At 36.6% G+C, this 24,601-nt stretch overlaps 1 protein-coding gene and 1 long non-coding RNA gene across 3 annotated transcripts in view; one reads left to right on the top strand and one right to left on the bottom strand.

Moving 5' to 3' along the window:
* Positions 1 to 21,870, bottom strand: part of LOC124628270 (uncharacterized) — a 36,680-nt gene extending 14,810 nt beyond the window's left edge. Inside the window, exon 1 of the long non-coding RNA XR_006982712.2 lies at positions 21,566 to 21,870. This is a non-coding gene — a long non-coding RNA (uncharacterized LOC124628270). The remainder of the gene's footprint in view (positions 1 to 21,565) is intronic.
* The window catches only part of calcrla (calcitonin receptor-like a), a 56,385-nt gene that overhangs the window by 13,889 nt on the left and 17,895 nt on the right, over positions 1 to 24,601 (top strand). Inside the window, exons 2-4 of one of the 2 annotated variants that reach the window (XM_017470596.3) lie at positions 16,200 to 16,283; positions 19,949 to 20,099; positions 23,554 to 23,670. In XM_017470596.3, coding sequence (XP_017326085.1) covers positions 16,218 to 16,283; positions 19,949 to 20,099; positions 23,554 to 23,670 — 334 coding nt within the window. In that variant the 5' untranslated portion in view covers positions 16,200 to 16,217. The remainder of the gene's footprint in view (positions 1 to 16,199; positions 16,284 to 19,948; positions 20,100 to 23,553; positions 23,671 to 24,601) is intronic. The other variant, XM_017470597.3, reaches the window with a different exon arrangement.

Here is a 24,601-nt window from a genome sequence, read left to right as displayed (position 1 = left end):
CCCATAATTTACATATCTTTGTGGCTATTTGTACAAGTAAAAGCTTTTTTTATTATTATTTTTTATTATTGTAAAAAGGACTAGTACACCTTTTAATGCACTTTATAAATAATAATGTTGCAAAACTCAGACTCAGGTGTAAGTCCAAGCATTTTATTCTTAAGGCCAAATCGTGTGAAATGCCCAATCGTGTTTTTTTTTTTTTTTTTTTTTTTTTTTTTTTTTTTTTGGGGGGGGGGGTTTGCGTTTTTTCTTTTTTTTTTCTTTTAAAGAATCAATAGAGATAACAGGCTAACACCGAGATTCAGAAGCAAAACCAGGAAAAGATGGTTAATGAGAAAAACATTATTAGACACTGATGCAATAGCAGTACTACACAATATATCTTAAACATGGCAGGAGGCAGTACACTGGATGCAAGTGAGTTATATAGTAGATGATTTATGTGAGGTGAAAAACCCGGCCTGGATTGAGGCACAGACTGGCACCTGATGAAAGGTTACTTACCTACAATACAAAATGTAAGGATATTTCACTGTCAAAATCGGTCATATTTATGATATGTCATTTCACCTCTCAATTTTGCATGCAAATTTGATTTTTTTGTTTGTTTTTTTTTTTGCTGTGACGTCAAGAGAGAGAATAAAAGAGATGCTTCTGAGAGAACAACAGTGTATGACAGTTTATAAATGAATTGAAAATGCGAGATAATGTTTTTGTGGACATTCCATAACATTTAATGTAGCTATAAACAGTTCAAATATGCAACATGTTGACAAATAAAAAAGAATTGAATTTGCGGGTGGTAAAAAATATTCCACTTCTTGTCAGGTCATATCTCACCACTACAGCGTGGATTCTTTTCCTACAACAGCACGGATCATCATGTGCTTACCTTACTTAAGTATATTTATCCATCAATTTCGCATCATACTGTACGTAAAGAGTAGGTAGCTTAGCAAGTTCTGAAATTTTGGTATTTTTTTATATAAATATCTCAGATTAAAAAAAAAAGCCTTTCAGATTGTGGAACTGTAAGAGCAAGACCGGCTTACGTCATGATTCTCTAAATGCCAGCAGAGACATGGTTCCCTCTATGGATTTTACATATATATATATATATATATATATATATATATATATATATATATATATATATATCTGATCATCTTAAACTCAATCTGAACCAAAGCAGAGTGCAATGTAACCCAGTAGAACGTGAACCAGAAAATCCCGGGTAAGATCAAACTAAGCTCAACGATATCCAGCTAACCAATAAATCCTGCTCTGGGAGGACTTTGGAACTATTTACGGACGTTCTCAGCCATTCACGTCATTCTGGATGTTTATAAAAGTCGAGGCAGCTGTAATGTGTTAAAACCGTCAAGATGTTTCACCATGAAAGTCATAAAGATCACAAGTCAGTCACTGAAGTAGTTAGTCAGGGTCAGTGTTTGTTCGTTTTGGTTTTTTTTCTTTTATCTTGAACACGTAATCATCAAGATATTCTCATCCTTTACACGCGTCTATAAAGAGCACTTTTTCTTACAGTGTATTTTTCACAATTGATCACATTTCTACTCATTTTTACTATAAGAACAATTCAACACAGGCAACTGGGCTTACTGAAATTGAGCTAGCAGAGCTGATGAAGGCTATATGGACTAACGAAATAAATTAAATGTCCCATACAGCTTTCTAACTTACTGACATGCAGGAGCTGGATGCTAACAGAACAACACCATATCTGGGTTTTTTCCATGTGCTAATGTCCTGGAAATGATTCCATTGCCAAATGGAATCTGTTAAGACAGATTGAAATGTATTAAATAGCTCTAGTAGTAAAAATGGAAAATAGTTTGCTCTTAAACTAGCTAACTTGCATATTTGTAGTATGTTATGTGTAACTTGTATAGCTAGCTAATGCACGTATGTAAAGGTATTAACCCTTTCCTGCATGGTGTTGCCACATGGCAACAGTTCAGCTATCTCTAATTTTTTGATAGGTAGTAATACTGTACAAAACTACCATTTTCCTATGAAAAAAGTGGCTTTAACTTTGACAATAAAAGTCATGTCACATGACCAGGAAGTGCTGTTTTGCTGTTTGCACTTCCTTTTCTGCAGTCACATGGTACGGTAGAGGACACTCAAAATTTGATTAATTTTTTAAAATATATATTTAGGCAAAACTACTTAAAGGAAAAAATTAAACACTAACCCAGATAAGTTAACATTTATTTATCTTTTTCATATATTTAAACAAGTTTATATATTTTGAGTATTCTGTTCAATGGTAAAATGTAATTGTTGCCAAATGGCAACAACGTGTGATAATAGAACTGTCGTATGTGGATTTCATGAATTGAAACAAGCTTATATAGCAAAAATAAAATAATAATAATAAAAAAAATACCCTAGGGCTTCTTTAATAGTATATTTACATTTTACATTGTAATTTCAGACATTTTGCAATTGCACATTATTTTCTCCATTTTATGTTTCAAGACAAAGAATGAATAATTCCAGAGAAAGAATTGAAAAGATAATTCAACCCCCCCCCCCCCCCCCCCATTTATTTTTTTTTAAGTGAGTAAATCCATCCACATACTTTTTACAACTGTAATTCCTTTCTAGATGATATAACTTTTACATTACATGTCTGGAAAATGCAGTAATTGGAATTGGAATCATTTTGTGATCATTTTTGACTGTGGTACTTATCATACAGCAATGATTTACCAACTAACTCAAGTAATAAAAATCCATAAGAAACACCTTTGATGTAAATGGAATAGTTCATGCAGTAGAGGGCTAAGGAAGCAATAAACCCTTTCTGTTATAAATATCATTCTGTTATAGAAGAATAATTAACAGTGAAGCAGTGTGATGTGTCTAGTTATTTTCTAATAAGATTTCCTGAAGTATTTTATTCCTCTAAATTTTACAATCTTATCTTAATCATATTCCTTTACAATCTTGTATTTAATGAAGAATGAAGCGTCATACTTTGTATCCATTTATAGTTACATTTAATGCTCTTGAATGTCTGAGAATCAATTTATTTCCTGTTCTGTCTTAAGATCTATCAGCTAAGAAGTCATTCTGTCAATACGTATTAAAACGAGTGCACTGATTATTTAGTTACAGGATAAACACAATTTTAACAAGGTTAATATTGTATAATCTTTAATTAAACATAATTGAAAGTAAAAAACGGAAGACAAATACCGATTAATAGAAGGTTAAATTTAATGTTACTGTGTACCTGAAATCTTCACATTTTCTACTGTCAAGGTTTTCGCAGTCAAATCGTCCAACTATGTACTAAATTAAAAATAAATACTGCTTGATTTTGCATTCATTCCCTCGAACTTTTTAGTAACTTTCTAACACTGGAGATCTCCAGTGTTCATGTTACTTCTGCTGTTTCAGCGCACCACATACAGTACGGCAGTAACTCTGTACAAAAACATCTGGCATGAGGAATTATACTGATTCATTTACAAAACAAAGCCTGAAAGTGTAATTTACAAATCCACTTGCCTGAAGAATTCATTTAAGTGTTTCATGTAAATATTTATTGACAGACAGTCTTCCATTGTACTGTATGTGGGTCTGGATTTAAGATATTTTACCATTTTGTTTTTTTTCTCTTGGTGCAGGAAATTCCTGTCCATCCCTGTCTGTGATAGATAGATTGATAGATTCAGTTGAAATGAAAAAAACAAAACAGGTTTAAGCATTTTTGGATAAAAACATGAAGAAATGAATAAAACACACAACCATCAAAACAGTTTATAGTCAAAGTCGGTTCGACACTTCCTTGGTCACCTGTGAATATTTTGCCAGCTGAACAAGTACAGTGTGTGTGTGTGTGTAACATAACTCCACAGTCACACACTGTTTACCGATTCAGCACACACCCGGCTAATACTGGAAACATGGAAACAAACTCCAAGGAAATTGCATTTCTAATGGATTTACGCTTCTCTTCCTTTTTTTCTTTCTTTTTTTTTTCTTTTCAATTTCCATTATTAGAAAAACGAGGCTCGTTTTCACACAAAACAAAACAACAAAGCTAGATCATTGTACTGATAAATAGCATTTGTAAAATATTAAACTATCGAACTGTTCTGAGTAGTCGTTTATATTTGAATTGTTGTTGTTTATGAGTATGGGAATATCTGTGAAGGAAAGGAAGTTCATTCAGGTTCATCGCTTTACTGTTTGAAACTGGTGTTGAATTATGGTTTTGTTTTAGATAGCAATTTGGAACCAAAGACACTGCTGTAATCATTAATTTGCTAAATCTGGTTAAATGATCATTTAACCAGCTATCATTTGAAGGCTGTAAACCTCCTGCATGAGTCATTAATCATTTATTACGGCAGTGATGGGCGTAAATATTTTAGCAGTTTAATAATGGAGAGAGAGAGATGTGAGAGTCTAAGGCGGTTCCGCTTCTCAAGGTCAGGCTTATTCTTGTTTATATTTTTAAAAAATGATTTAGTTTATTAGACATATTATTTACTACTTATGTTAGAGATGATAAGCATCAATCCATGTAAGTATAATGTAAGTAGTAAAATATACAGTATACCCCACATGAGCTCGGTAGAAATGTGTACAACCTGGATGAGTAAGGGTGACGTTGCATTTTGTCCTCAGTCAGACTATCCATAAAAATTCATTTTATTTTATTTAATCTTTTTCCTTATACAACTTTATTAATTTTATTAAGCAATATATTATGTAAAAAGTATTCAAAAGTAACATGTATGAGGGGTTTCTTTGCATGAACACTAACATCTCATTGTAATATGTTTTTAATGAGTGATACCATAAGACTATGCACATTGTAATTTTATTTTTTTTTATGTATGTTTTACATTTTGTTTCCAACCAGATGCCTAATATAATTTAACTTGATTCAATTATCTTTATTTAATTAACCCTCTGGGTTAATTGCATTTAATTTTATTTCAATTAGGTTTTTTGTTCAGTTATTTCCTCATGCAGATAATTGAATTTATTCCAAAAAAGTAATCTGCATTTTTTTTTGCATTAGTTTAATATGATACTAATAAATTTCTATTTATTAAAGACTGACTTTTCAAAATTTATTATTATACACACCCACACCCGTTTTTTTTAAACTAGTGAGATATATATATATATATATATATATATATATATATATATATATATACACATATACACTCATTTATTTATTTATTTGTTTATTTATTTATTTATTTATTTATTTATTTATTAACACTAGTTCCTTCAGCAGTCTCACTTCTTTCTCTCTCTCTCGAAGTTAATAAGTTAATAAGCTTATCAAAAATATATATATTATTTCCAAGCACTGACACTGGAGACTCCTTCCATAAATGTTACATAAACATCTCCTTACAGAAAACTTCACCACATCGACGATTGTTTTCTTTGTTAAATATCAACACGTTTTTTTTTTTTTTTTTTTAAATCAGTCATAAATAAAGATCGACCGCCATGCACGTCCTTGCAAACGAGCTGTTACTATAAAAACGAAAGCAACACTTTCCATCCGATCAGATGTGAGAAATCATCAGCACAGTGGTGCAGTAACACACTCCAGTGTGTCCAGTTTAATATTCCTCACTCTATAACTAAAAACATTTCCTATTAATGTCGGTGTGGCTACTGAATAATGCGATTTAATAGGCTTGGGGTCTAAAGGGTTAAACATTGATCGACTCACATTCTTAATTAACACATACCGTATACTTTACATATTGAACTGACAAGAAGCTAAATCTTGAAATGTTATCTCTGCAGTTTATTTATAAATCAGTGTATGTTCTCATCCAGGCCGGTAGCGTTAAAGGCTGTTTGTGCCCTTCATGCTTCATGCTTGAGTGGATTAAGCTGTGTGCAGCTCAGTGCAAAAGTGCAGCTTTAAAGAAAGCCCATTGTAGATCCTATAGGGAATAAAGGTTAATTAATGGTTCCTTTGCTGGCTAAGGGTTCTTCTTTCATGGAACTTTTTTTAGGCCAAAGGTGACAGTGGTGAGAATAAATAAATAACTAGATAGATTTATACATACATACATACATACATACATACATAAAAAAAAAATAATGGGACAAATGTTTGTATTGTAATATGTATGGAATAAGACACTTAGGGTCGTGCTGTTTTAGGAAAATAATCACTGATAGAGTGTCAGGGATTTCCCCTGAGCACGGAACGCCAGGATATGTTTTGTTTACGTTAACATGTGTGTTTTGTTTTCATTCCCGTCCTGTCTCCTCCCCTGTCCTGTCATTGGTTGTATCCTTCATGTGTCATCATTGTCCACAGCTGTTCCTGTTTCCCCTTTTGATTAATTTGTATTTTTAAACGCCTCGTGTATCTTTGTACGTTGCGAACTATTGTGTTTCAGGGTTTTGCCGCCTGAACGATACCAAACCTTAGTTCTGCTGATTGCCTGACCCATGCTTGAGTTTGGATTCTCCCTTTCACTGTGGATTTGTCTGTGTCTTAATAAAGCTTTTGACAGCCTGTTTTATTCCTCTTAAAACATAGGACTTTTCCAAACATTACAGTGTTTTTTTTTTGTTTGTTTTATTAATAAACAGCATGCTGTGCTTTTTAACCATTTATTATTTACTTTCCTTATTTCAGCTATAAACACCACTCGCTTTTTTTTTTCCAGTGAAATTGGAAACTTTCCCGTGATGGAAAACTGGAGACTTCTTTCATAAAAGTTCAATAAAACATCTCCTTATAGAAAACTTCACTATATCAAGGATTATGCAGCCGTCTTTATTAAATAGCAACATATTTTTATTTGTCATTTTTAGGTGTAGATTATGTCGAGAGTTCGTTATACATCTCTCTCTGTATGAGTTGTTACTATAGAAACGATAACGTGTTACAACCGCAATTCTATAAAAGTTGGGACACTATAGAAAATGCTCATTAAAAACAAAGAGGAGTGACTTGTAAATTTATTATGACTTGTAAACCAAAAATGTATAAAGACGAGGTATTTGATGTTTTATCTAATCAACTGCGTACTTTTTGATAAGATAAACGTTTATTTTGAAATTGATGCATGCAACACTTTCCAAAAATTTTGGGACAGGGCAATTTAGGACTAATAGCAATGTGAGGAGTTGAAATGAGAAGGTGATGTGAAACAGGTGAGGCAATTGTCTAATCATAGAATATAAGGAGCCTCCAAAAAAGGCCTAGTCCTTCAAGAGCAAGGATGGGTCGAGGCTCGCCGATCTACCAACAGATGCGTCAGGGAATAATCCAATACTATGAGAACAACATTCCCCAAAGACAAATCTATAGGATTACGGGCATTTCACCTTCAACAGTGCACAATTTCAGCAAGGCCGAAAACCGTTTCTGCATGCGTGTGATCTCCGATCCCTCAGACGTCACTGTCTTAAAAACTGTCATGGTAAACATTTGTAAGTCAGCACCATTCGCCACTGCATTCACGGATGCAAGTTAAGGCTTTACTATGCAAAGCAGAAGCCGCACATCAACATTGTCCAGAGGCTCAGTCTCATCTGAGATGGACAGTTGAGAATGTGTGGCGCATTATGAAGCACCAAATAAGGTAACGAAGTACTCGTACAGATGCACAGCTGAAGAAATGCATAATGGACGAATGGGGGAAAATTCCACTTGCTAAACTTAACCAACTGGTGCCATCCAGTTTGGAGTGTGTTGCAGTCTTCAAATTTGAAATGAGTGTATATTTTCAAAAATAAATTAAATTCACAAAGCAAAACATCAAATGTGTCAATAATGTGTTTTCATTATAGTACAGGGTGAATAGAATTTTCAAATTACTCTTTTTGTTTTGTTTTTTTTTGTGCATTTTTCATACAGTCCCAACTTTTTTCGGAATTGGAGTTTGTATTAATATAATAAATAATGGAATTACAGCTGGTACTACTGTCAGAGAAATTAACACCTTCGCATTGGATAATTTGACACTGCTGTGGTATAATGAAAATGTATATGGCAGCTGTAAAATTACTACACTGTAGCTCTCCTATAAATAAAAACGCCTAATAAAATATATGATTAATTCTGATTATGCACAGTGATGTATTTATGGACATGAATTTAGTGCCGTATATAATACAGCATGACTGGGGTGTTCTATAAAGCACACCTCAAGCATTCAGTGCCTACAGTACCACGCATTTTATTGTTCAGGAAATGCCAAGCTCACTGTCACCATCCTGTATTTTGCATATTTCATCACGTTTCATCAAGTTTAGGAACTCTGTTTGAAGTGTGGTGGGGCATCAACAGCCTTCACTCATCACCAACAAGATAACCAAAATAAATATTTCCACAGCCAGCTGTGTTTGTTCTTAGCACACAGCTCTTATCTTGACTCAACAGTGGCAGCAGTTTCATTTAAAAAAATAAATAAATAAATAAATAATTAAAAAACATGAACGTGAAATATGAATTCACAGAGCAAATAATGTCAGGATAAACACGCTATCAGAACGGTCTCGTGCTCATATCACTGACCCGGGAGAAATGAGGCTAATCACATAGGAACTGGACCACATTGTGGTTTGGGAATGAGGGGGGAAAAGCAGGAGGTATGGAGTGTTAACATCCTCTAGACATGACAGGATATATATATATATATATATATATATATATATATATATATATATATATATATATATATATAAACACAACTAAAGTGTATACACGTTCTTTTTTTTACAGTATATGATGTATATGCTATTGTTGTATCATTTATTTAAGTCATTTGTAGGACTTGGCAATTTAATACTATTGATTTATGATAAATGATGTCAAAATATACTTTTCAGAGACGTTATGGAGATCATTAAATCTTTTTATACGTTTAAAAAAAATAAGTTGAATCAAAAACTGACTGGAAGCAGTTGACATGGTATGTACTTAATCTAAAACATTATATAATATTAAAATTCTTCTGGAGCTCTGGTGCTCTGGAGCTTGGGCACACCATATATTCTACATTATATGGCCAAAAGATTGTGGACACCTGACCATAACACTTATATGTGTTTGTTGAGGATCCCATTCCAGTCTTAGTCCCCATTGCTGTTATAATAAGCTCCACCGTTCTGGGAAGGCTGTCCACTAGATTTTAGTACATGGCTGTGGGGATTTGTGATCATTCAGCCACAAGAGCATTAGTGAGTTCAGGCACTGATGTTGGGTGAGGAGGTGCAGTTGGTGTTCAGTTGGAGTCGAGGTCAGGTTTCTGTGCGTGTCACTTGAGTTCTTCCACTTCAACCTTTGCAAACCAGCTCACTTTGCGCACAGGGGCATTGTCATACTAGAACAGATTTGTGGCCTATTTGTGGTAACAGTTTGGGAAATAACCACATACAGCATGGATTTGATGACCAGGTGTCTGCTTACTTTTGGCCATATAATGTATTTCAGACTTAAACAGTACAAGTCAAGGTATAAAAATATATGACATGCTTTGCTAAGGATGACACCAGTTGGAGTATAATACCAGTAGTATTACTCATTGTAGTGTCCATTTTGGAAACGATATCAGTCTGTTATATGATTTCATGATGTGTCAAAACTTAGCATCCAAAAGCCATTCATTTTCAAGGAGAGCTGTTGATTCAAAATCTGTGTCTCAAAACATATTCGAGGGTACTATGTGTGGCAGCATAGGAAAACTCTTCACATGGTAACATTTTGACATTTTCAGCTATATACGTATATGCAGTAGGGCACACGGTGGCTTACTGGTTAGCACGTTCGCGTCACACCTTCGGGGTCCGGGGTTTGAGTCCCACTGGGGCATGTGTGTGCGGAGTTTACATGTTCTCCCCGTGCTGCGGGGGGTTCCTCCCCCAGTCCAAAGACATGCATGGTAGGCTGATTGGCGTGTCTAAAGTAGTGTATGAATGGGTGTGTGAGTGTGTATGTGATTGTGCCCTGCGATGGATTGGCACCCTGTCCAGGGTGTACCCCGCCTTGTGCGCCATGCTCCCTGGGATTGGCTCCAGGTTTCCCCGTGACCCTGAAAAGGAGTAAGTGGTGGAAGATGGATGGACATATATGCAGTAGTTTTGAAATTTTTCCTTAATTAATGTTGAGTACAAGTAAAGTTCTAGTGTTTTGAAGACTGGCTAAGGGTCAATACTTGGTAGAACCACTTTTGGCTGCAGGCCAGGTGTGCAAGTCTTATGTCTCTTTCCTTTTCACTTTCCCAGTGGACTATATAATGAAATCACACCCTTGTTACGTTGTGTTCGAATCAAGTTGGCACTGGACAGCAAGTACATGTCTACCAACAAAAATCAAGCCATCAAAAAGTCTCTGGTGATATTTCAAGCCATCCTGACTTTCTGTACCTCACTAGCTTACTTGTTTGCATGTTGTTCAAAGGGAAATTAGATCCATTCAAATTCCTTACAGAACACAGGCCCTGGGAAAAAGCTATAGACGGTCTAAACACAAGTGAGAGACATCATCATTTGTTATTCAGATACTGTATGGACAGAAAGCCTTTATTGTCACACACTTTTGAGGAAGCTGGGGCCAGCCAAGGATACAGCAGCCCTGGAGAAAAGAAGGTTAAGGGCCTTTCGCAATAAAACAATAATGGTAGCTTGGTGCTGCTGAAGTCTAAACTCTTGACCTTCTGAACAATGACATTAACCACTGAGCCTTGCATATAGTAAGTATTCACACTTTTATGCTTGGGGATGCTTTTTCATCAGCATGGAATAGGAAACTGGTCAGGGATAGAGAGATAGAGATACAGGGCAGTCCCGGTAGAGAACCTGTTCCACTCTGTGAGAGACTCGAGGCTTGGGCAGAGGTTCACTTTCCAGCTGGAAAACAAAGCCATTTCCATTCTTTGGTTAGCTGGAAACCTAACTATTAGCAAATCATTGGCAACTGTTTCACCTATTCTGGCTGTCATCTTTATTTTCTCACAATGTCTATAACAGTTGAGGTGAGCAGGAGCTAGTTGTACTAGCAGGAGCTTTGCGCTGGACTACCGTGTTGGTACTCTTGGTTCTGTTCCTGAAAAGATTGTCTATCATCTGTGTTCACTAATCAATCCATTTAGGAAAAAAAGTTTTACCAACAACTAGATCACGTTGGCCGATGTGTGCAGAAGGTGGTGGGATTTTGCTCTTGTTAAAGCATTGATGTGAAGTGCATTAAGTTTAAACATAGCCTACATGCAAAATAAAAAAAAATAAAAAAAAACACTGAGAAATTCAACAACGAGTTCACAGTGCTGTGGTGGAAATTTGGCCCACTCTTCTTTGTGGAACTGCTTTAATTCAGCCACACTGGAGGTTTTTCAAGCATCTCAGTTGGTTCAAGTCGTTGCAGTGCTCTTGGAGGAATTTTGGAAAGTTGGCCACTTTTGGGAAGGTGTTAAAAAGTTCTTTTTAGGTGTTGATTTGATTGAACCTGGTTGCATCTAGTCCACCTGAACCCCATTATGAATGCAGTTTCACAGATTTTGAGAATTATTAACTATTTTCACACAGGTCAAGTTGTTATTGGATAAATGATCTGCTTCAATAAATAACATTATAATTTAAAAACTTCAACTAAATAACATTCTCAATTAAAAACTGCATCTTGTGTTTAATCAAGTTGCCTTTGTTTTATCTTAGATTTTGTTTTAATTTCTGAAACAATGTAATATGAGATATACACAAAAACAGAAGAAATCAGGATGGGGCAAATACTTTTTCACAGCAATGTACATGAAGAACAATACAATAGGCATGTAGTGATGTTTTGAGCTCAAATATACAGGGATTCAAATCTGGAGACTTCAAAATACTGATTTTTGCTTTTCTTTAACTAATAAGTATTTTTGGCTCATCAATATGCTGAACGATTTATGAACCTCCTTGTAGAGGCAACCAGATTTTGGGCTGAAATATTCTTGTACTTCAATTCATGAGGCCAATATTCTTCACAAGACTAAACCACTAGCCACGCAATAACACTGGCAATAATATTGGCAGATATATTTTTGAGAGAAAGTACTAGTATTTAAAAATGTCTTCCTATGAAATTTTGATTTTATTTACTTAAAATAGAATATATCGTTGTTTTTTTGTTTTGTTTTGTTTTGTTTTTGTTTTTTTTTACCTTTTGTTTGAGTTATACATTTGAATTATTGTGTGTAATGTTTATGCAGGTTGCCAGTAAGTCTCTGGGGAAATGTAAAGTTACAAGTAAAGTTAGACCACAATGATGACCCAACACTTATACGTGTTGAACAGCTACATCGACTCCTGAACATAAATTGATACATTCAAATGACTGCGAGAAACTGGCCAACTTGGTGTTTTTTTTTGTTTGTTTGTTTTTGGACTGTAAGAGCTGTGAAGGCTCACCCGGGGCAGCATGTGTTCATCTATTTTTCATACTGCATAAATCTGAGACAAGCAACTCATCTCCATTTCCATTATAAAAAGCAGGTTTAGTCTGCAGTGGACCATGATGGATGGGAAGCCTATTGTATTTCCATTCAGAGGAGGGAGGAATGAGATGGATGGGAATTACCCAAAGGAGCAGGCGAGCCCTAGGTCCTCCGTAATCTGTTTTTAATTTCTTGACTTATTACTGTTTTGAACTCAGCATGGCTGAAGTAATTCAACCAAAAGGGAGGTCATTAATTAAACTAAAGACTGGCAGTTGTAACACAACAAACTATTGATCATTTTCCAAACAAGTCTTGTGTTCTCATAGGCTGCATTTGTAAGCAAATTGATTCATTTTCGACACTGCCTGTGAAACAGCGATATATTCACAGCCCGTTACAATCGTTCGTTCGGCAGATTCAACTATTTAAAGCAATTTAGTTCAGATGGAATCAAATCCAAGCATATAGCTGAGCAGTTAGTTAGGTTTAAAGGTTTTGCTTAAGTGTTTTTTTGGCAGCCTCTGGGACGATGACTCTTACAGAACCTTAACAATTGAGCCACCATGACCTACAACAAGCACAAGTTAATGAAAATGACTCTGATGTTGACACAAGCACAGACTATGCCTTATTCCTTAATGAGAACTGTTCAAACTCTGTGAATTATTAATGAACGCTCCGACTTCGAAGAGCCTCTGAGGAATGTATGAGTAGGTATAAGCTGAGCTACGAGTCTACACAAACAAACTGTTGTTTATGTACAAAGCAAGGCTCATTGGATCATGGCTGACTTCTAATATTTAATATCAGAAACCCACTGCGTAATGCTGCATAATTATGCTCTTTTTCATCCCTGGCCTTTTTTAGCCTTCTTTTTCTTTCTAGTTACTGCTCATTGAAATAAAAAAATTAATAAATGAAAAAAAAACTTTAGCAAGGAAGCTTTTGTCAGGAGATGTTCACAGAATCATCCAGAAAGGCAGTATAGAAAAAGTAGAGGCTGTGCTTGCAATTCAGTGTTTACAGCAAAATTTGGCCCTCAAAACAAAATAGCCGTCTCCTAGTGGAAATGAAAGTTTTGAGATAATGTGAAGAAAACATCTTTTGCAAAGAATAAGACTGTCTCTTCATGGCACAGTGGCTTAGTGGTTAGCATGTTTGCCTTGCACCACTATAAGAAGAAGAAGAAGAAGAAGAAGCAGAAGAAGAATAAGAAGAAAACTTCAATACATTTAATTTATACAGCATCCAACACACATCAACATAAACGATCATTTACAAATAAATAAATAGGGCTAGTATGTTCCAGAGTGATAAGACATTAAACAACCTGCCTGCCGTAATGGCTAATTTAAACATTGAGACAACTAGAAGCCATGTGTCAAAGGACTCGTACGTACGAGAATGTAGAGGCTCGATGGCATGGAAAGTTTCACATCACATAAGCTGACACTAGTGCTTTGCAAAAAATAAATAAATAAATAAATAATAAAATTGCATTTCAATGTCTTTCTCAATGATATTCCATTTAAGAGCAGCGCTTTTACAGCAGTTTCACTGGGGCAGCCATTTTGTAAAACAGGGGACCGATATTCCTCCTTATTTACTTTGACCATAGATGTAAAACTTTAGAAACTAAGGCCTTGAAGATGATAATTAAAATGTTAGATATAATTAAAACACTTTCATAAGATGCGTTTTAGGAACTTGTCGACCATCCATTGTCATTAATACATGTTTTAGAGACAGATAGGTAGATAGGCATGTTTTAGATTCTATGCTGGCAGATATTTGAGTGTCGTCTGCATAACCATGAAAACTAAGATTGCATTTCTACAAAATATAACCCATGGGTAACATGAAAACAAAATGACAAGAATAGGGCTGTGGACTGATCCCTGGGGAACACCTTCAGCTAGAATTGCACTGACAGGTTTGTTTTTGCTGATGGTTACAAAATGGTGCCTGTTAGTGAGATAAGTGCTGAACCAGCCAAGAGCCAATTGTATAACACTGAAAGACAGGAAATAAGTATGTCTTAAAAATGTAACATAACACTTGTTTACTAGTTACTTGACATGACTACGACAGGCTTTTTTGATCATCTGATACCTCCGGTCGAATTTATGCTTACATACTCGCTCCACATGTGCCTCAGAATATGATAAACTGATTTCAGATCAGTGTTTTGAAGTGTGGTTTAGCCAGATAAAAACATCACTGTGTTGCATTCTGGCCTGTTAAATCAAGAAAAACAAACATTCGTTAACAGGGATTTAATGGTCGGTGTGTATGTGTGTGTAGTTGTAGACAATCCAAGAATCAAGGGCGTAACCATGGTATAGACATTAGGGGGGGGCGGATCCAACAAACTCAGCGGGAGGATATGCACGTGAATGTAACGTTAATGGTCAAAAACTGGAACTGAAGATAGCCTGGCCTACTTCGTGGGTGTGCAAATATCAAAAGTTAATTGACGTTCTTAAGAACAAACCAAGCCATGGTGTGATGCCTTCTATACTAAGCTAAGGTTACCTACTATTTAGGTATCTAGTTACTGACTGTCTGAAAAAAGCTCATATGTTCTGCTGCACTTTTCTATGCTTGGCTGCTGTCTCCATTTCTTACAGACTGAACTTCTAAAATATATCAACGAACTTGCGTTGAGTATGGGCGCAACCGAGCGTACAATTGGAGGGGGGGGAACACACCTATTTTCCTTAACAAACGGAAATATATTAAAAAGGAATAGACATAAATAAATAGAATAGATGAAGAAAAGACAGATCCGTCGGCAGGGTTCATTAAATGGGGACATATAGAAAATATTTTGGACTGTATATTGGGGGGAACAGATTGGTATTTCCTCAACATTGGGGGGTACACGACCCCCCAAAGAATGCGTGGTTACGCCCATGCCAAGAGTCATAATCGTAGTCCGTAGCAGTATGATCAGTTATGGGACATCTTCTTCTATAATGAAATACAGCTAGTTCAGCGAGTGCACCATGAACGTAAAAACAAAAATAATTTGATGTTTGGAAATTTAGAGGCAGTTAAGTCACGTACACATTCATAAGCAGTTAAGAACATCCGTGCACCGCAGAGACAGTTTGGCTATGTAGAATTTCAGCTGACATATCATGACTGTTTCTCATTAGCAGGATGTCAAAATATTTTGCACAATCAGTTCCTGTTCTTCCAAATCACGACCTCTTGGTGAGAGAACTCATGTTACAACTTCCCCACAGAGTTGAGAGACAGCACAGATGTTCATCTTCCATGATTTCAAAGGTTACTTTGAGTCTTTTGATATTTCTTTGAAGTGGTTATGTTAAGCCAGGGCAGTTACGTTAAACCAGTGGGGTTATGTTAAACCAGTGAAGGACCACGGGGTCAGAAGTTTTCTTTCCATATTTGGCCTTCATGAAGACACGTTCCCATGTAGAAAAATGAACAAGATGCTACCTTTCTGGAGTTTACACCCAGAGCATCGTGTCTAAAGACCAGCCGTGTTTGGGATCTTCATACCTCAGTACTCTTGCATGTTGCAAATCTGAGTTGAAGTCTGTCTGTTATTTAAAAACAGAAAGAAGGTTGCTGATGTGGTGTACTGATAAACTGAGGGGGGGAGGATTACATTTCGACAGAAATCGAAGTTCCAGCTCAGGTTTGAGATGCTAAGCATGCTTAGCTATTGATTGCACAAGCAGTTAATAGGATGCCTCTTCCTTTCAGATTAACAGCAGATTGGAGATGCTGGAAGAGAAGATGTACTGGAGGTGGATGGTTCTTTTGTTTCTGCTCGGGATCAAACCAGAGGTAAGATGCTCCTCAGCATTTCTCCCAAGTATAAGTGTAAGGTTCTCTGTTTCTTGTTTGAATTTCTCATAACACTTTCTCCTTTTTTTCTCTCTCTCGCTTTAATTTGTTTCTAATTCTTTATTTTTAATTGTCAGGTAATTAACAAGCCCTATGTGAACCTAAAAGTCTGTGGTGCTTTAACTCACCAGAACTGGTATAACCTGATCCATTTAAATAACCACAGAAACAAGCTAATATCTTTTGTTTTTGTTTTTTTTTTTTTTTTTTTTTTTTTTGCAAGTTGTGGTGGATGATGCACTGTATGTTGGTTGGAAAGTTCTCAGGAATGATGCTAATGAATTTATTCATGTTCTAATGGTCATGGCTAGAAAAGAACCCTGTGGTGTTGAATCTCACAAGCTTTACATACACTGCGCATTACCATAGTATCCAGCTCTTTGCTCTGCCTGGACTTATATGTAAATGTTTCCCACAACTAGCTAATTTATACATGTATTTATATTTGTATATGCCGTGTACATAAAGCTATTAAAAATAATTCAAATCTCATAGCATGGCTTCAGTATTAGTTCAATAATGCAATCTCTTAAAAAAGGTTATGTCTAGAACCCATCAAGGTTCTTTAGTTTGTCTGTTTGGGACAAACAGACAAACAAACATAGATTCTATCCTTATAGAATCTATGTACACCATACAACAGCTTTAACTCTTTAAGATCCCTTATTTATGCAATGAACCCATGAGGAACTCTTTTTTTTTTCTACATTAATGGTGTAACATAATTTCAACAAATGGATGATGGCAATGGAAAAAATATTACCAGTACCAATCTAGTACCAATAGAACAACTATAGCACTACTTTAAAAACAAACAAACAAACAAACAAAAAAACGTTACATCTAGAACCCATGAAGATTCTTTAGCTTGCTTCTTTGGGGAAACCAAGTTTTTATATGAAACCCTACAACAGAATGTTTTTTTATTTATTTATTTATTTTATGTAATATTTGAAAAACAATTAAAAGTTCCCAAAGTTCTATTTCCAAACTCACAGATAAACTTTTTTTCTGTTTTAGTTTAAAACAAATTTTCAAAAGTAAATATCTAGTTTAGAACAGCTTCAGATTTGGAAAGTGAAATAGCCTGAATTTTAGATATTTGGAAATAAATTAAAACTAACTTCAGGTATATTTGATTATAATGTGGTCTTAATAAATGTTCTTTGCTGAGTCATTCCATTTTTTAGTCATTCATTGAGATGTATGTTTTGTTAGAACCAGATAGAACCAAAACAGTACTTAATTTAACTGAATAATAAAGTTCTTGGCCCCTAAGGTAAATGGCCAGTTTTCAGAAATTCACTTTCTAAATCTCTCAGAATCTCAAAAAAGTACATTTGAAGTAGCCTAAAAGTGTAGGCCTTGTTGAGAGTATACAGTGCATCCGGAAAGTATTCACAGCGCTTCGCCTTTTCCACATTTTGTTAGGTTACAGCCTTATTCCAAAATTGATTAAATTCATTATTTTCCTCAAAATTCTACAACAGTACCCCATAATGACAATGTGAAGTTTGTTTGTAATCTTTGCAAATTTATTAAAAACAAAAAACGCACATTTACATAAGTATTCACAGCTTTTGCCATGACACTCAAAATTGAGCTCAGGTGCGTCCTGTTTCCACTGAGCATCCTTGAGATGTTTCCACAACTCAAGTGGAGTCCACCTGTGGTAAATTCAGTTGATTGGACATGATTTGGAAAGGCACACACCTGTCTATATAAGGTCCCACAGTTAACAATGCATGTCAGAGCACAAACCAAGCCATGAAGTCCAAGGAATTGTCTGGAGACCTCCGAGACAGGATTGTATCGAGGCACAGATCTGGGGAAGGGTACAGAAACATTTCTGCAGAATTGAAGGTCTCAATGAACACAGTGGCCTCCATCATCCGTAAATGGAAGAAGTTTGGACACAGCAGGACTCTTCCTAGAGCTGGCCGCCCGGCCAAACTGAGCAATCGGGAGAGAACGGCCTTAGTCATGGAGGTGACCAAAAACCTGAGGGTCACTCTGACAGATCTCCAGCGTGTCTCTGTAGAGAGAGGAGAACCTTCCAGAAGAACAACCATCTCTGCAGCACTCCACCAATCAGGCCTGTATGGTAGAGTGGCCAGACGGAAGCCACTCCTCAGTAAAAGGCACATGACAGCCTGCCTGGAGTTTGACAAAAGGCACCTGAAGGACTCTCAGACCATGAGAAACGAAAGATTTAACTCTTTGGCCTGAATGGCAAGCGTCATGTCTGGAGGAAACCAGGCACCACTCATTACCTGGCCAATACCATCCCTACAGTGAAGCATGGTGGTGCCAGCATCATGCTGTGGGGATGTTTTTCAGTGGCAGGAACTGGGAGACTAGTCAGGATCAAGGGAAATATGAATGCAGCAATCTACAGAGACATCCTTGATGAAAACCTGCTCCAGAGCGCTCTGGATCTCAGACTGGAGAGAAGGTTCATCTTCCAACAGGACAACGACCCTAAGCACACAGCCAAGATAACAAAGAAGTGGCTACAGGACAACTTTGAATGTCCTTGACTTGCCCAGCCAGAGCCCAGACTTAAACCTGATTGAACATCTCTGGAGAGATCTGAAAATGGCTGTGCACCGACGCTCCCCATCCAACCTGATGGAGCTTGAGAGGTCCTGCAAAGAAGAATGGGAGAAACTGCCCAAAAATAGGTGTGCCAAGCTTGTAGCATCATTCTCAAAAAGACTTGAGGCTGTAATTGGTGCCAAAGGTTCTTCAACAAAGTATTGAGCAACGGCTGTGAATACTTATGTAAATGTGCTTTTTTGTTTTTTATTTTTAATAAATTTGCAAAGATTTCAAACAAACTTCTTTCATGTTATCATTATGGGGTATTGTTTGTGGAATTTTGAGGAAAATAATGAATTTAATCCATTTTGTGAAAAGGCTGTAACATAACAAAATGTGGAAAAAGTGAAGTGCTGTGAATACTTTCCGGATGCAGTGTATATTTCAGTATTTTAGAGTCATGCTAGCTGGAATGTCAGTGTTTTTACACAGATAGAAACTAAGGCTACAATATTCACTGGCTAAGAATGTAGGGTGTACTCTAGGGCTAACAGCTTATCATTTTGATTATAAACCATGGGTCTCATATATCAGAGCAAGGATCACAATCACTCGGACATTGTTGCAGCATGTAGTATTGCTGCCTCACAGCTCCAGAGTCCCCGGATGCTGAGCTCAGTTTACTGTCTGTCTGTGTTCTCCACATCGGGTTCCTCTGGGTTCTCTGGTTTCCTCTTGTCTCCCAAAAACATTCCAATAGGTGGACTATCAACGCTAAATTGCCTCTTGATGTGAAGGGTGCATTCCTGCCTCGCACCCAGCCCTGTAATCACCAAAGTGCTTATTAAAGATGAGTGAACGCTGAATAATGATGACTGCTTGTTTCACATGCTTATTCTGACATTTTTGTTACTTTTCTTTCATAGTAAATGTAGTTGATGCTTGACAAGGTTGACTGGATTGCGCTGTTTAATTCATAACGTACCACAACCCAACGTAACATAATGTATTCAAGCTGAAATTAAAACTGTCCTTGTATTTTTTTGCGCGTTGTATGTCCATAGGTCGCTGTAATAGCAAGTCCAGAGGTAAACGACAGCCAACAGGAGGTCCCTCATAATGTATACACCGATGTTGGATCCACCAGACAGAAGATCATGACCGCGCAATTCGAGTGCTATCAGAAGATCATGATGGACAACAGCAATGTCAAAGGTACAGTTACAAAAAAAAAAGACACCTTAACTGCTGAATCAGGAACAGTTGTTTATAACTGTTATAACCGAAGTGATAACTGGACATAACACAACATTAAACCCTGGTGGTTAACACTTCTTTAAGTAACACGTTGGGGTGGATTATTTTTCTAGAACAGCATAGCCCTATGTGTTTTATTCGTTACTTCCAGTACTGTCTGTGCAGTTCTAGGCGAGCATTGTGTTTTAATGCATCTCACAACCTACACCTAGTTGTGTCAAAGTTGGACCGTTGAAGCCAGCCATAGTAAGGAGCTTGTTGCCATGGTAACAGTCAACGCCTCCAGTCCACATGTATAAATCTTGTGTTTCAACACCCAAGAAGAACGTTTAATTAATTCCCACCTCTGCATAATGAAAACACACAAAGCTAGATAAATTCTGATGGCCTCGGGTCTGAATCCGATTTCGAATGCTTGGTTCTACTCAGTGGTTCTACTCATCCTTGGTTCTACTCAGTGGTCAGGTTCTATATGGCAGAAATGTCATTAAGCTTGAAGGAAGCAATTCAAGCTTCTCATTCATATATATATATATATATATATATATATATATATATATATATATATATATATATATATATATATATATACATACATACATACATACATACATATATATATATATATATATATATATATATATATATATATATATATATATATATATATATATATATATATATGGAAATGATGACTGATCAGTGTAGTCTAGTCTTATTAATGGTGCATGGTGAAATGAAAATCCTCAGGATAAATGAACAGAGTGGAACATCACGCTGACTGACAGGACTGGAGTGAACTGGGTAAACCTCACTCAGACCCTTCAAAAATAATCAAGCACTCGGATGGAGTGTTGATAAACATGCATGAGTGGCTGTGCATATTTATATGTTCCTAAAGCATTAAACCACCACAACAAAATTTGTTCAAATGACTGCAGGGTAATTACTGACATTTATCAAAAGCTCTCGCCATTGTTTCTGAAGTTGATTTTTGAATGTTCCTCCAGCAGCTCCTCTTGGAAAAAAAAAAAAGAAAAAAGAAAAGAAAATCCAAAATCGAAAGCCCTACCAACACTAAAATAAGTGGCTACCACAATCTAGATCAGTTTAGGGAACAGGAAATAATTTTTTTCAATGGCTAATGGTTCTGTCTTTCTCTAAAGTGGTTCTACTTGACATCTTTTGGGAGATAGAAACCTTATTTTAGGGCTTCGCTAGAACATTTAAGGGCTCTCCAAAAGCCTGAGATAAAAGAAGCAGACAGCAACATTATAATTTATCCCTTAAAGTTTCTTTAGTTTGCCACTTTTGTCAAAGGTTTTATGTAGAGTTCTACAACAGGTTCTGAACTGTCTCTTTTACTGAATCTAAGAACGCTTAAGTACTTGAAAAGAGAAAGCTTACTGTAGTGTGTCACCAACCTTGAGACGGTACGGAAGCAGGAGCGGGAGGCGGGTGAACAGAGTAGGGTCGGGAAGTTCAGGAAGCGTAGTCGTAGAGTCAGCAAGGGTCAAGCGATCGGGCGAACAATACAAATGGGGATATCCAGAAAGCGTAGTCGAGACAGGAAGCGAGGGTCGAGGATTATAAGAAACAGCGAACTAGATCGGCTTGGTAACGCAGCAAACTAGGCTACTGAGCGTATACTTCGCGCCGATTCTCGGTGGCTGTCTTCTCTAAGTACTAGTGTGTGATTGGTGCCAGGTGTGTCTGATCAGAACTCCGGGGATGGGGAGCGCATGCGTGCCTGTGGAGTGAGTATTGCATCCTGGGAATTTGAGTTATGATCAGACCGAGCTGTGACATAGTGTTTGATGTGGAACTTTTGAGAGCTTCCCCAGACAGTCAAAACAGAGATCCCTTTATGGCACCAGATTTAAACCTTGTTTTTCTAAGCATACAAATAAATGTTTTCTGGTTTGTCTTTTGGAGAGCCTTTATAGGTTTTATGTAGAACCTCAGAATAGCATAAACCCCAGAAGAAGAACAAACTAAGAATCCTTATTTACAGAAAAAAAGACATGAGTGTATCCTTTAGTATAATGTATAATGTAATGGATAATAGTAAAGCGGAAAAAAAAGTTGTTCCTTCTAGAACCAACAATGCAATCTCTTAAAAAGGGTTATATCTAGAACCCATCAAGTTTGTCTGTTTGGGGGCAGACAAAATCTTTAAGAAATCTTTAAGAGGCTAAGAACCCTTATTTATCCAATGAACTCTTTATTTTTTCTACATAAATGGTGTAAAATAATTTCAAAAAAGATGTTCTATATAGAACCAATAGCACAACTATAGCACTACTTAAAAAAAAAATTAAGGTTACATCTAGAACCCATAAAAATTCTTTAGCTTGTTTCTTTGGGGAAACCAAGTTTTTATGTGAAACCTACAACAGAAAGTTTCTGTATCAAAAAGGGTTCTAAGTAAAACCCATTTAAGAAGATAAGGACCCTTAACTACTTGAAATATTTAGTCAAAGTGACATAGAATTTCTCCGACAGTCAAAACAGAGAACCCTTCCGGTTGCACCCTTGATTCAAAGAGGGTAGAAATCAACAGAATACGCCCTTGAAAAAGGTTATATCTAGAACCCATAAACATTTATTTGTTTACATCCTTAAAGCTTTTTGTATAAACCTACAATAAAAAGCTATCCAAAGAATCCATGAAGAAGCCTATGTTTCTGAGTCTGTAACCTTTAGTATACACTAGAATTTACAATGTTCCATGTATAGTTTCTTTGGTTTGCCCCTTAAAGCTTTTATAAAGAGCTCTAAAACAGGGTATTCTGAGTAGACCCCATTGAAGGAGCTAAAAATCCTTAACTATCCAAAGAACCAATGAAGAACCATTTTTATAAAAGTGTAGGCTTCAATGTACTTTATACTAGAAGTTATATTAATGGTGTGAAATTCAATTCAAATTCAATTCAAATTCAAATGAATGAAGACAAACGTGGAAAAAGATATTCCAGAAATCTGGAAGTTTAAAATGAAACAAAAATCCAAAATACAGTAAACTAGAGCACAGAAATAGTAACAGTTAATTAGCGGTTATTATAGGGTCAAGGAAAATAGAGATCGGTCAATGGGATTGGTCAATAGTGATAGTACATGCATATGCAAAAAGCCGTCCTATAAGTTAACATCTAAAGTCCATTAAACACTTGTTTTGTTCGTTGACTTTAATCGTAAATGTCATTATTTAGTATGATCCTATCTGCAACAACATGTAAATTACGTAAAATTTAAGGTATCGAGTTGGACCGACTGCTTAAAGAAGTCAGAGAAGGCTTCTGAGGCATCATTGGTTGGCCAGAATGAAAATCAGGCGAGAGTTAGAGATAAACTCTCAAATTCTTTTTGTCACATAGCTGCAGTTCTGTTTGTGTGTTTGCTTTTACATAAGCAGCTGATCTAATGTGTAACCGAACATGGGACGGGTGGCTGTGCTGGGACGACACGGATGCTGGTGTCACCGCTCACCAGAATTGTCCTGACCACTTCCTGGACTTTGATCCTACAGGTAAAGAGTTAATATCTACACTGCCATTCCGTATTTTGTAAATAGCCTGTGTGCATGGTTTTGGTTTGCTTTAGAGCCTTTTGTACAAGTATGTATTCCCTGGCCACTTGAACACCTGTACACCTGCTCATTCATGCAAAAATCCAATCGGCCAATCGTGTAGCAGTAGAGTGATGCGTAAAAAGATCAAGCGCTTTACATTAAACATCAGAATTGGGGGAAAAAATCTAACCCTGATCTCATGGACATTGACCATGGCATGGTTGTTGGTGATAAAAGGGCTGCTCTGAGTATTTCAGTTGAGTAACCGCTGATCTCCTGGGATTTTCACACAGAACAATCTCTAGAGCCGTGCTCACCAACCCTCTTCCTTGAGATCTACCTTCCTGCAGGTCTCATTTCTAACCACAGTTTAACACGCCTGTTTTAGTCGATCGATAACTTCCTAAGGCTGCTAATGACTAGATGGGCACGATTATGGTTGTCTTCAGGAAGGTAGATCTCCAGGAATAGGTTTAGCGACCATTGCTCTAGAGTTTACACAGAATGGTATGAACAACAAAAAACATCCAGTGAGCAGCAGTTCTGTGGGTGGAAATGCCTTGTTGAAGAGAGATGTCAGAGAAGAATGGCCAGACTGGTTCAAGCTGACAGGAGGTCTTCGGTAGCTCAAACAACCACTCTTTACAAACGTGGTGAGCAGAAAAGTATCTCAGAACCCACCAAACCTTGAGGAGAATGGGCTACAACAGCAGCAGACCACATTATGTTCCACTCCTGCAAGCCAAGTTCAGATATTTAAGACTACAGTGGGACAGTTATGACTGGAAAAACATCATCAAAACTGGTCTTTTTTTTTCAATCTTCAACTGTCTAGTTTGATGTGAACATTAACAGAAGCTCTTGACTTGTATCTACATGGTTGTATGCA

This window comes from Ictalurus punctatus, chromosome 6, assembly GCF_001660625.3.
Source record: "Ictalurus punctatus breed USDA103 chromosome 6, Coco_2.0, whole genome shotgun sequence".
NCBI lineage: Eukaryota > Metazoa > Chordata > Actinopteri > Siluriformes > Ictaluridae > Ictalurus > Ictalurus punctatus.
Note: the sequence above shows the minus strand (reverse complement) of the source record. Positions and strands in the feature narration are given on the sequence as shown.